General features: G+C 40.7%; 2 protein-coding genes across 4 annotated transcripts in view; one reads left to right on the top strand and one right to left on the bottom strand.

Moving 5' to 3' along the window:
* The first annotated feature begins 646 nt into the window (after positions 1-646).
* On the top strand, positions 647-2,872 carry ptrh2 (peptidyl-tRNA hydrolase 2). 2 transcript variants are annotated; one of them, XM_040150275.1, is made up of 3 exons: positions 647-760; positions 917-1,005; positions 1,717-2,872. In XM_040150275.1, the coding sequence occupies exon 3, from the start codon at positions 1,725-1,727 to the stop codon at positions 2,241-2,243; it is 519 nt and encodes a 172-aa protein (XP_040006209.1). In that variant the 5' UTR covers positions 647-760; positions 917-1,005; positions 1,717-1,724; the 3' UTR covers positions 2,244-2,872. The 2 variants fall into 2 exon arrangements, with proteins under 2 accessions (XP_040006209.1, XP_040006208.1); XM_040150274.1 differs by lacking the exon at positions 647-760 and having other exon boundaries at positions 993-1,074.
* Positions 2,873-3,873: 1,001 nt separating this feature from the next.
* Positions 3,874-13,297, bottom strand: part of cltca (clathrin, heavy chain a (Hc)) — a 34,597-nt gene continuing 25,173 nt past the window's right edge. For both annotated transcript variants that reach the window (XM_040150270.1, XM_040150271.1), the window contains 13 exons: positions 13,170-13,292; positions 12,936-13,081; positions 12,634-12,817; positions 12,339-12,531; positions 11,666-11,823; positions 11,305-11,577; positions 10,887-11,204; positions 10,409-10,540; positions 10,201-10,311; positions 9,934-10,104; positions 9,590-9,811; positions 7,195-7,270; positions 3,874-5,158 (listed from right to left, as the gene is read on the bottom strand). In XM_040150270.1, coding sequence (XP_040006204.1) covers positions 5,025-5,158; positions 7,195-7,270; positions 9,590-9,811; positions 9,934-10,104; positions 10,201-10,311; positions 10,409-10,540; positions 10,887-11,204; positions 11,305-11,577; positions 11,666-11,823; positions 12,339-12,531; positions 12,634-12,817; positions 12,936-13,081; positions 13,170-13,292 — 2,241 coding nt within the window. In that variant the 3' untranslated portion in view covers positions 3,874-5,024. The remainder of the gene's footprint in view (positions 5,159-7,194; positions 7,271-9,589; positions 9,812-9,933; positions 10,105-10,200; positions 10,312-10,408; positions 10,541-10,886; positions 11,205-11,304; positions 11,578-11,665; positions 11,824-12,338; positions 12,532-12,633; positions 12,818-12,935; positions 13,082-13,169; positions 13,293-13,297) is intronic.

Here is a 13,297-nt window from a genome sequence, read left to right as displayed (position 1 = left end):
ATGGTAAGGTTAAAGGTGCCTAAATTTTACATGAAATCTTGGAGGGAGGCAGCATCGGCTTCTACTGTTAGCTAACTAGACACTGCAGTTCCATTTTATTTGTTTGCATGTATTGTATTTGCTGAATGTTGGAGGATAGGTACTGAGTAACTCCAACATTTGAACACATAGTTTGAACCAAGGCTTATGCAGCATTTGTCATCCTATGGCACTTCAAACAGGTGTATCGCACAGGGCAGAGTAGCCTAACTTCTCTGCTGACTGAAATGAAAATTGCGTGATATCGTTTTAAAATGATTCCATTCACTCCCAAGTTTTGCCCCGTTCAGCCTTTCTTGGTCTGGTATGACCAGTAACCAGTTTATGGTGTATAACGTTAGCAAACGTATGTTAGCATGCGCGCAGTCTTCATGGGCCCCCCGTCAGAGGAACAGCGTGTGGAGGTGGGCACAAACAGTCCCCACTAATTCCAAATATGGATAAATTAAAAGAAAAATTTGATCAAATGGTGCTGAGCATTTTGATATTCGTTAGGAGGTGGTATGAGGCAATTTGTTTCAATTTCTGTCATTAGAAATTAGACCCATTCCATGAAGCCTTTGTGACATTACCAGATGTGTTTTGACGCACAAACTGGTGGCTCCAGAGGGGACTATTTTCTCCAGACAGCTGTACCACAGAACGCGCTGACCAGTGGCACAAAACCCAAGTTAGCTGTGGCATGCCTTCTGCCATTTGGAAGAGGAAGAGAAAAAGCTTTGTGAGGAACATGGACGACAATAAAAATTACACTATAAAGAATATGTAATATAAATATACAGTATTATAGAAATATCGGATGTTTTCACAGCTTTTTCGCATTTATATTGCTGTTGTCAGTTAAATTAAGTACATATTTTTATTTTTTCTGGAAAAGTCGCGATGTTGTGACGCCATCACCAAGGGGCCATACGTGAACGAGACGAAGCTTCGTTCACGCCGGCAGCGCGTCCAACAGACACGCAGGTATGAGGTGACACCAGTGTAACCTAAAGTAAAAATAATTATGCCGGTGTGGCCATGAAATGTATGACCGTGAGTCTGTTTGTTGGTAAACTGATATCGACTGTACCGAAGCGGTCCTGCCTATAGCCAGGAAGCTAACGTTAGCCAGGCTAGTTTCACATACAAAGTTACTTAGCTTGTTAGCCCACAAAGTTGCCGTTAGTGAGTCTTAAATCAGTGATGTATGGACAAACTTAACTCTGTGTACATTTCTAGCAAGAGGTTATAACAGGCACACAAAGTTACTCAACAGTGTTAAAAAAATAACCATATGTGCCATATGAGCTTGATGCTGTTTTGTCTGACGTGTATGTCAGGGGCAAATAACTAAAAGAAGCTTGACCGTAAAGTACCTCTTCTTAAGCTTCCATGAGTGAGCTTCAATCTCATCTTTAAAGCCAACATGGAGAAAAAGCTCATTAAATAGAGAGGAATGGAAATTTGAACATTACATTTACATGACAACTGGGAAAGATAATGTGATAATGGTCGAAAGATCCAGAACAGTTAGTGAATGGACCATGTGGTGAGATGGTTTTGTCAGCTGCTGTTTACCAAGATCAGGAATACATTTTCACTCTCAGCTTTAAAATGATGAAGTTGCTGCTGTTTCAGACTTCCTCATAAGCGCATCTTAGTGACTTAATTTATTCTGTACTGTCGTTTTTGCAGGTTTAAACATGGATGTGTTGTATGGTCCGTTGGGCTTGGGTGTATTAACAGGACTGGGCTGTGGGCTCTTCCTCGGCTGGCACATTCGGGGACGCTTTTTTGGCCCAGCATCCAAAAGCCTGAGGGAGGCGATGGGCAATGGCACCAGTGAGGCAAGTGTGATGGGAGAAGGAGGCGAGTTCAAGATGATTCTTGTGGTCCGTAATGACCTGAAGATGGGCAAAGGAAAGGTCGCTGCCCAATGCGCCCATGCTGCTGTGACAGGTTACAAGCAGGCCCAGCGCAGGAACCCCGAGCTTCTCAAACAGTGGGAGTACCACGGCCAGCCCAAGGTGGTGTTGAAGGCCCCTGACGAGGACACCCTGCTGGATCTGCTGGGTCAAGCCAAAGAAATAGGGCTTCCTGTCAGCCTGATCCAGGATGCGGGAAGGACACAAATTGCACCTGGGTCACGCACTGTGTTGGGTATCGGTCCAGGCCCAGCTGATCTGATTGATAGTGTCACTGGAGACTTGAAGCTCTACTAGAGTTCCAGTTTGCATATGTAGGACTTGCATACAATTTCTTTGTTGTTAAAACCATTTGCAATTTAAACAAAGTTGAGCTACCATGAGTTTGTATTTTTATAAGAACAATGGACTCATAACATGTCAACTACTTGACTTTATTGTGCAGTTTTGTGCTCGTAATGCCTGTCATATTATCAGTGGGCTCTTGGATAGCAGTAATAAAAGCTTAATGTTTATTTCTTTGCTGATAGTTCTGTGACAGTGGCACAGTAAATTTTTCATGCTGCAGTCCTCCACACCAACCAGTCTGGTAAGGCCTGGAGTTTAAGACATGATGCTCACAGGAAATGTATGAAAAACATGAATTCTGTCAAAAAGAAATCGAGCAAGGCAGTAATTTGATGTTATTGTTGATCGTTTCATTAGAATTACAGCACTACAAAATGATCCACAAGTTATGTCCTCAAAGACAAAAATCAATCAACAAAATAAATTCTGAAATGAGGTAAAAATACACGAAGTTACCACAATGAAGTTTGATGTAACATGACTTTACATTGCAGCAGTAGAGCAGCTTGGATGTAATATCAATATTGTGATGTGACTGAGTCATTTGGATTTTGTTATAAAACAATGAAGTATCCTAACTATTGGTCTTATACGCCATATTACAGTTACACTTTCTGAAATAGTGAGTTTATTTTACACAACTGAAAGTAGGAATGAATGCCTCCACCTAATTGGTTACGATGTCCACATTGTCTTATTGTGTGTATCTTCCGAAGGAAACATTAAGTCACTATCTTCCAGCTGTTTTGAGATTTGGACAATGGTAGGAACTCAGCAGACCAGACTTTTTTGCTAGTCTGCTCTACTTCTAGCTTCCTCTGGTTTGTACCATCAGAGGGTGCTACTGCTACATCCTTGTATTAAGTAAGTATTATATCGTTGAACTGTAACGAATATATAGAGAGCACATATTACACAGGGTAGACAAAGTAACAGGAGCATGTTACAACAGAATCCAATTCAACACCAGAGTACAGCTTCAAAAACCACTGAATCAACAAGTCGTTAACACTTGACAAAATTGAGATGTGAACTGTATCAGATTATGTTAACTGGTTGGTTTTAAAAAGGTACAGTAGACTCAGCATGTTCAAAAAGTGAGGTCCTTAAAAACTCCTGTGGGAGTGAAACCACAGAAGTGGTTTTAAGGTATAGTCATACTAGCACCAGTCTTTGGCAGATGGAGTGAAATCTCATTCAGTTTAACTGAAAGCTACACAAATTACTACTGTTTCCTGTGATCTCGTTTGGCTTCAATTGACTCCCAGGTTCACCTTTGCCCTGCCAATTTGCACAGTCAGACAATAGAAACACTGATACACTGTCTCTGGAAATGGAGAAGTCATTATTCTACGAGTGTGACGTCACAGTGTTGTGTACAATGTTACACTGTACTACAAACAAGATCTCTTGCATACACTTTACTGCCTATGATTGTTCTGCTCACTTTTTTTTTTACCACTTCTCTCCGAACCATGACATTACTTGCCTTTTTTTTTTTTTTTTTTTTAGAGCTGGGTGAGCAGTAAATAAATTGGATGGAAAGCTACAAAGTAGTATATGTAAGACACAATCAGACTGTTCTTGACAAACAAGAAGCCTTTATTGTTAAGTGGAAAACAAAACTGCTGTTTCATTCATTATAATCCTGTTTATGCACAATCAAGTATCTTTAAGTGCACAATTTAAATCTAAGGTAATTTAGATAAGAATATAAGGAGTTAATGATTGATTTCTTGTATACACGCTAGCCTTAGATAAAAACTTCAAATTACCACAAGTTTGTGATACTGTTTCTGAATTGGATGAGTGGGTGAACTGAAAAGGTTAAAGGCAACCCTCATCAGGACATGAGAAGAATGAGGTTTGAAAAATCTCTCCTGCACAATCAGTAACAGTGACCTAAAATGATATCCAGCAGAAACAAACTGCAGCATAAAGAAGGGGCATGGGGCATGTTTGTCAAAAACAAACAGGTCTGCAGTCCCTCCTGAGGTGTAATGGTCCCATGTTAGAGCAGTATTTAAAGCACATGGCAATGTCATCTGACTGCAGATTCATTTGGAGAGTCCTGCATAGGCTTTACTGAAAAGAAACTTTCCTGAAGATCGTATGTAAAACACTCTCTTGGATTTTCTTCAAGAAATAGCCCTGAAGCATGAGTGTGGGGACTTGACAGGTACAACGTAGTGTTTCAGGATTGTGGTCATGGAAGCGGCAGTCTCATGTTCAAATATAGAAGAACATCGTAGCAGTTTTTGTGTCTGAATATACAATAATTAAATGCATTTTACAGTCGGACAGAAGAAGCTGCTCACACACATCAAAAGAAAGAGGTTCTACATTAATTTCTTCTCACTACAGAGTGCAAATCAGATGCTTCACAACAGACCTTTTTAAACTGAGAAGAGGACTAGCTCTTCCCACAAGCCCCCCATTGTACATAAACCATTTCTCATTCAAATAAAATAGACAAAAGAAAAATTAATCTAGTCGATACGGAATGTGAGAAAATTAATCTTTGTGATTCAATCTTTGACAACAGAAATAAAACTGAGTCCTTCATGACAGTTTAAAAAGGGGAAAAAAAATTTAAAAAAAAAAAAAAAAAAAAAAAAACGAGCTCCCTGCAGAGGGCAGCCAGAGAGACAGAAATGGTCTGGTGAAGGACTGTGGGAGATGGATGGATGGTAGCTCCAGCCTACATGTGGAGAGAAGGGGGTGGGGTCTTTACATGCCGTAGCCAAAGCCTGGCTGAGCTGCTGGCTGAGCATATCCTGCAGGCGCCTGGTAGCCGTAGCCATAAGTTTGCTGAGGGGCCACAGGTACGCTGGGGCCGGCTGTCAGCATCAGCTGGGGTGTGCCTGCAAGACGCAAGACACACACACACACACACACACACACACACACACACACACACACACACACACACACACACACACACACACACACACACACACACACACACACACACACACACAGTTTCAGATATGTAAGTGGTCTGTTTTATTCTAAAAGGTACCATGTGTAACATTCAGAAAACCCTTGTTATTAATGACACTGGCGGCCGTTAAATGAACTGCTGTCAGCATCCTGTTGCAGATGTGGCATCCTAGGCCTAAACTACAGTGGCATGAAAAAGTTTGGGCACCCCTGGTCAAAATTTCTGTTACTGTGAATAGTTAAGTGAGTAGAAGATGAGCTGATTTCCAAAAGGCATCAAGTTAAAGATGAAACATTTCTTTAATATTTTAAGCAAGATTACGTTTTTATTTCCATCTTTTACAATTTCCAAATAACAAAAAAGGAAAAGGGCTTCAAACAAAAGTCTGGGCACCCTGCATGGTCAGTACTTAGTAACACCCCCTTTCACAAGTATCACAGCGTGTAAAGGCTTTTTGTAGAAGCTGAGAGGCTTTTGGTTCTTTTTTGGGGATTTCCACAAATTCTTTCTTTCAAAAAGGCTTCTAGCTCTGTTCTTTGTTAGTTATATAATTAGGATTCTTCTTATTTAAATTACAAACAGAGGAAACCACTACCTGAAAACACTTTGCTTTCTTCTTACAGCCTTCTGCTGCTTTGTGGGCATCAGTTACTTGAATTTTCAGAGTTCTAGTCAGCTGCTTAGAGGAGCCAATGGCTGCTGATTGTTGGAACAAGGTTTGAGGAGTCAGAGTATTTATAAAGCTTTGAAATTTACATCACTTTTCCTTTCCTAACAAGATAATTAAGGTCTGAGACCTTGGTAAACATTATCTGAGAGCTCAATTCTCTTGGGGTGCCCAAACCTTTGTACGGTGCTCTTCACTTTGGTAGCAGGAAGTTCTGGACAGCATGTAGATAGACACTCCTTAACCTCAGCATTAACAGAATGCCAAACCCGCAGCAGCACCGTAGAGGTGTGTTGACCTGCTAAATATCACTGAAATGGATGCAAAACAACTGCTTGGTTGCTTCCTTCACTGCTGCTGATATATACGAGAAACTGAAACTAACAGCTATTTTCAGTAAATGAACTGTGGGGTCGGAAAAGCGGGAAAAGGGTAGGTATTGCTAGAGTCAGCCCCCAGCAGTGCTCTTGACTCATTTGGAATAATGTCACATATTTTTGTTTCCATATTTAGCAACATTTGAATCAGAATCTGATGAAAGAACGTGGGTTGTTTGGTCTGATCAAACCACACCTACACAGTCCTGATAAAACAGATTTGCTGAGTTTTAGAGAACTAAGCTCTTAATAAATAATACCTAAAAGTTATTTTTTTTTTTAAACTTTGTTTTGCATTTGGTCATGATTATTTAATGTTAAAGAGAAATACTAAGAAATAATAAGTCTTTATAATTGATATTTTTATAATAATCACCTGACAGTGTGAAAACAACGTGACAATAGGAAACCAGTCAATTGTAGTGATGAACCTACAGAGAATTATCACCTTTATCTGGCTTTACAGAGCTTTACAGTGAGTTTCAGCCCATTGTTTAGCTGACCGGCCCACAACTTTATGGTTCACTGCGGCAGGTTTTCAGCGAAAAAACTCAAAACTCACTGTACTGTTCATCACTGTTGATGACTAGCTGTAGAGCATATACATATACACACATTTGTTTTTATTTGGCTGTAGAGCCAAATATTTCCCTCAGGAGTTGGTCGAGACCAAAAGAGACCAAAAACAGAGCTAAAAGCTAAAGCTAAAAACTAAGAACAGTTATTGCAGGTTTAATATTTGAAGACAAGTTTTCAGGGGCTTTATTAAATTCCAAGCTCTGTAAAGCTGATTGACAACAGGAAACCCTGGACAATATAGGGACTAAAAAGTGTCATGTGTTGAAGAAGACTGCTTCCTTTTGTATTTGATCACAGTGAAATAGACAAATGATGTTATTAGAGGACTGTTACCATAGACAATAGGTTGCGTCTCTGTTGCCTGCTCCTCCTCTTTCCTTAGGGACTCTGAAGTTTCTAGTTTATCTACCTGCAAGGCAAAGAAATAAGTGTATTTAGAACAAAGCCACACCACTAAACGAGTAAACAACATACTAAACAAGTGAAAAAATTAAAAACCGTTACATGTACAGTATATTTGCTAACTATTCTGTGGCAACTTTTCTGACAAGTAGAAGGCTAATGTGGACCGCCAATCTGAGCAGATTTCACTTAAGAAACAGGATAAAACGAAACCTAACTGACAGGAACAGAAGACAATTTCAGGTGACTAAACCACCACTATTCGCTTAAGCTTTTCACACTTTATATACATGGTATGCAGAGATTCCTACACCTTGTACTGAATAGCGGCAGTAATATATTATTGAGTATTGTCCTTGGCTCCTTTCCTGTGCCTAAAATACAAAGAAGTCCAACTAGTAATGCTAAATAAGAGGAGAGAGAAGAAGAAATGAGAAAAAAAAGTTATAGTAGTCATTTTCATTTCTTATGTTAGAACTTTCCGGGGGGCCTGACTGACAACAATAATAAAAGTAGCCAATTCTTCAAAAACAAACAAAGAAAAACAGTGTCTTCAGGCAGCAAGTCAGATGCAGCAAGACACAAAATGTACATATCGGAATCTCAGGGGAAAGCAGCAGCACCTGGATGCAGATTATTTCTAGAGTTAAAAGTAAGAGATGCTCAGCAGTGCACTTGATATATGCATTTATTATTACTCTTCTCCATGCCTCTTCAGATCAATAGTAGCTTTTTAATTTCAGTTCTCTACACACAGTTTCAACAAGCTGAAGCTTCACCATCCCATGCTCTAATGCTCTGTGTTACACCACTGGCAGTAAATATATAGCTGCAGCACTCAGAGGCATTCTGGGAGGAGGAAGAGGGAGACGCAGGGGGGAGGATGAATGTCAGGCCAGGTGCTCCCTATAGTTCATGGCTTTCTACAAGAAGCCAGACACAACCAACAGCCTGCTGCTACGTATCAGCAATACACGTTTAACACATGCTTGTTCCAGTAACCGGCTAATACATCAAAATGCATCAACCTTTTAAAAAACACATACAGCTTCACATTGTGCAGTGTCGTTAACTGTGAGGAAATGCACTTTTAAGTGAATTAACAGAAAATGTGTTATACTTTTCTTATCTCCTTTGTTAGCACCAGTGGCCAACAAAATGGTTGATATTTTCATTAATGCAGAATGTAAGACAACCATGATTAAAGTTCTTGTGTTGAGTGCATTTTCTCCAACAAACCTACTTGATGGATAATATATTTTATGAACTAATGGTTTAATATCTGTTGCAGTCTGCTTCAGGTTCATAGTTCTTTAAAACGGGATTGGAGCAAATTGTGGTTACTTAACTGGCAGAACATTCACCTTATGTTTGGATTCTCTATACACAAAGTGAGTTAGCAAGGTTACAATCATTTCTAACTAGGAAATTGCTGCATGTGATTTTCTTTTGTAATATTTTGACCTGACAGCAAATATCATCTTATCCCCAACTTCTTCCCCCTCCACAAGCCTTTGACAAATTTATTACTATCCCACCCTGAAGCCAATTTGATTTGCATGTGGCCATCATGCCATATTATATAAAAAATTAGCATTTTTTTCTACAAATAACTGATTTCCTGATAACTGATTACTGCGTGCAGGTGAATGCATGTTGTAATCAGTAATAAGTTATCAGTTATCATTAGTTAGAAGTAATATCAATGCAGGGAATAACAAATCTCACACTCTTGCAGCAGACTGCTACAGTTTTTTTTTTTTATTAGAGACTGCATACCTATAATGTTGCCCCACAATTACAATGTGTCAGCCTGAAAGATTTCTAAGTGACTGTGTCAAAGGGAGAGTGCAATGCGTGGTATAGCTTAAACCATGCACACTCAAGGCTGCAGTCTTCCGAGCTAAATACTCTGAGATCAAAACCAGAGCTTTTAACTTTCACCTGTTCCTTAACTGCATCAACCTGGAAGAGAAGAGGTGCAGCATAGAAGAAGAAAATTAAAAATATTTCCCCATAATGAAAGCTGGTAAAGGACGCAGACTAAACCAAGACGGTTAACAGAAGGCCATCAGAAAGGATTCTAAGTATGGTTAATAAATGACAGTTTTTGTTACTTCATTCAAAGAGAAAACAATGGTATGTTCATATTTTAAAAAAACTGTGAAGGTTAGAACTTGTCAACATATTTGTGGGTATTCACATTTGCTCTGATCCTTGTATTGGATGTAATGTAAATCATCCTTGTGACAAGATGATTTATATCAAAATCTATTTATTCCTCAGTTGGCTTAACTCCAGCCTTAAAAGAACGTAGCTGACTCACCTTGCTGAGGTACTCCCTCATGACCTGAATGAAGTACGGCATAGAAAAGTCCATGATGTTGTGCCTCCAGGCAGTCTCAAGCACCACGTCAGGCCGCAGCAGGTCATAGCAGGTGAACAGGCAGGCAGCGAAACACTCCTTCTTGTTCTCCTGTAAGAACCAGGACAGCAGCTCCTCTGCCAGCTCTGTGTCCTTGGACTCTGACGCATACTGCATGGCATCCTAGAGGGGAGACACAGCATGGACAGGTTCAGGTAGGCCTCAGTTAATTTAAGCAGTTTATCTGAAATATTCACAAAGAAAGTAATGGTTAATGAACCATTATCGGAAAATGGAAAAAGCACCTTATAGAGCTTATCCTTCTTGCAGAGTTCCACACTCTGTTTCCAGCGGTTGTTGCCCTTGAAGAGGTAGGCAGCGATTCTCCTGAACTCAATCAGCTCATGTTTCTCCAAGCGTTGGGCCAGCGAGATGTTGTCGAAGTTGTCATAGGCATCTATTGATGTCCTCAGTGCCTAACATGAGTGACATAAAATCCAAATGAAAAAATAATGGAATATCTGAGATCAAAAGATTCAATAAAATACCTTGGCACTGACAAAGGCTCTTACCTGATAGTCTTCCTCTGTGATGAAGAGGTTGTTAAGTGCTTCATTGACTGATTTGTTGTTGTGGTTCTGTACTGACCGCAGGTAGGGTTTTACCAGAGGCAGCTGTTTCACCTGTGAACACGCATGTACAATCATCATATCCATCCTGAGAAACATAGCACATTTCAATCATACTCCTTCTTTATCATTATAAGAGATTAAAGTGTACCTTGCTGAAGAAGTTGACAGCACGGGAGTGGTCCAGTCTGGGGGAAAGCACTATGAGCAAATCATTCAGTAACAAGGGCTTAAACTCCAAATAGAACTGGATGGCTTTGTAGTAGAGCTCCACGTTGGCCACCTACACAGGGTGCAGAGGGGAAAAAAAGTCTTAGAAACAATAATTTAAGAAGGATGAACACTGGATCAGAATATATAGTGCAATGACGTGCTAATCATAATTTTGCAATATCACAGTATTTTATAATTCTTCAGTAATCATAAAATCACAGTTAAACAAAACGAGAATAGATAGTAGTGACATAAAAGCCCCATCACAGGTTTTAATACAAGATATCACATTAGTGTAATTTCAACTGAAAGATGGACAGAAGTAGTCACAGTCATATAGCTTATAAAAGAGAAAAATATCATGGTATCAAAAATGCACGAAAATATAATGGTTTTGACATCAAATCCAACTGTACCTTGGTGATGATGTCTTTGAACTGTCCCTCTTTCCAAGCGTCTGTCGGGTGGTTCATCATGGTGATGATGGCGTTGTCGTACTCCTCGTACTTGTCGTACAGGAAGACCAGCTCTGCCCACAGGTGAGCCTGCTCCGCTGCTCTCAGGACCTTTGGGATGTTAACTCTGGACCAGAAGAGCTCCAGGTGCTCCCTCATCTTCTGGGGCTTGAACTTGGAGTAAAGGATGGCAAGCTCCGTGAACATCCCCATGTGAGCACGCTCCAGGCCCAGGGCGGCCTCCAGCATGGTGATCAGCTCCTCAAAGTAACCACGGTCCTGAGAGAGAAGAGGGAGGATGGGATTTGGTAAATAAGCGTTTATGTATTTGGGCTAAGTTGTGAAAGTGGCAAACAAAATGCCGTAGTTTCCATCTTACTTGGTAGTAGTTGATCAGTTCCTCCAGTTCATCAGCGTGCACCACAATGTGGAGACCACACATCTGGGCCAGTCTGAACTCTTTTCCATCCACGCAGGCGAAGCACACCTCTTTCCAGGTGCGGGTGCTGTTGGCCTTGCGGGCGCCGTCCACAGCAGCCTGGTACTCCCCGAGGTGCACCAGAGTTGAAGCCAGACGACCAAAGTTGGAGACGTTGTTGTAAAGCAGCTTCGCGGCCTCATACATTTTCTCATCATAGCAGCGATCACCGACCTACAGAACAGATTTGATAAAGACATATGGTTTTACTTTTTTTGACCTGATGGCTATTTTGCAGAGGTTCGATGAGAGTGAGACTAACCTGCTGGATGTGAGCATTGTTGGGTCCATTAATGAACTCTTCCAATTCTGCCAGGCGATTGGTTTTGGCTAAGGCAAAGATGAGCTCTGTTTCTACATAGGACTCACGGGCCTTCTTACGAGCCATCTGAAGAAATTTGACCAAGTCCTCCCAGTTACCTGAAACACATGGACATGGACAGTAATATCAAACTGTTGGTGTTTTCTCACATGAATTCTTTTCATTTTTGGTAGATGTGGAATACTGCCTCAATTTTATTTTATGCTGATAATGTGTACTTTCAAAAAAAGAGTTGCTGCATTAGGTAAAACTGTCATCAAATACCCCTGGAGGAAAAAAACTCAAATGACAAACTCCACACTTAAACTAATGTGCTCCATACTCATTGATTTCAATCGAAGTGGCATTGGCAAACAACTAAAAGCTTTCTCGACCACTCTGCCTTCTGTTCATAGTGATTGTTCAGATCACAACAAGTCAGGTTGTATTCTTTCCCACTATAATTTGCAAAGTTTTGAAAATTCCTCTAAAGAATTTTGTTGATGGCAGTTCAGAAACAGAATAGCTTGAATATAGTCTTAAATACTTCAGACATTGACATAAAATCGCAACCAAGTTAGGTACTTTTTTTCTATGCCATCTTATCTTTCTTAAGCTCAACAAGTTTCCTTACCACTCTTATCAGCAGCCTGTACCACCTCCATGTATGCAGAGGGGTCATCAGCTTTGATGTAGGAGTCAATGGCCTCCTTAACCAGGCCCTTCTGTAGCTGAGCCTTAGCCAGCTGGCTCCACACAGCTGGCTCATTGCAGCGTTCTGCAAACTCATAGGCCCGGTCCAGGTTGCCAATATGCTCAATCAGCACCTACGGAGAAAGAAAAAAAAACAAAACAAAAAAAACATGGATAATCAACACCTCTTCAGTCAGTAAGGTATAAGTATTGCTGTTTAAGACCAAATGACGGACCTGCACAGCAGAGGTGTTGACGTCAAACTTCCTAAAGATGGCAAAGGCCTCCTCAAAGAGCTCATTGCTGATGGCGATGTTAGCAATATCAGGAGCGTCATAGTTGTCTAGCCTGCTGATGTACTCCATCACACGAGTACGGTCAGCTTTGATCGCTGTCAGGATCAGCAGATTCTGCAGATTTCTGTGGGAAAAAGACAACACAGAACCCTAAGCACAATAATTTTGAAATTTGGTTTTGACATGAAACAGGTAAAACAGTAAAAAAAAAAAAAAAAAAAAAATCTGTTGCTGTTAAACACCTGTGTTCACTGAAGACAGAGTTGTCCAATACAATCTTCTCTAGAAGCTCAATGAGCTCGTTGGGCAAATCTGCAGTCATGAAGGCCTTGACTGTGACTGAAACCTCCTCTGGGTCCTGGGTTTCTGAGAGTGCTGTTTGCACCACCTGAGAGCAGATAAACGGGAACAGAAGTTTAGAAAAGCAGCAGGCTCCAGTACTGAATGAGATCAAACTTGCTTCGTGTGTACTGTACCTGGTCAATCAGCTGTCGTCTGTAGGGATTGCTCTCCAGCAGCACACTAGCCCACAGCTCAGGGTCTTTGCGACGGACCAGGTAGCGAGACAGGCTCTTGAACAGGGAGTTCTCATTGCAGACCTGAT

The sequence above is a fragment of the Xiphias gladius genome, chromosome 17, assembly GCF_016859285.1.
Source record: "Xiphias gladius isolate SHS-SW01 ecotype Sanya breed wild chromosome 17, ASM1685928v1, whole genome shotgun sequence".
NCBI lineage: Eukaryota > Metazoa > Chordata > Actinopteri > Istiophoriformes > Xiphiidae > Xiphias > Xiphias gladius.
Note: the sequence above shows the minus strand (reverse complement) of the source record. Positions and strands in the feature narration are given on the sequence as shown.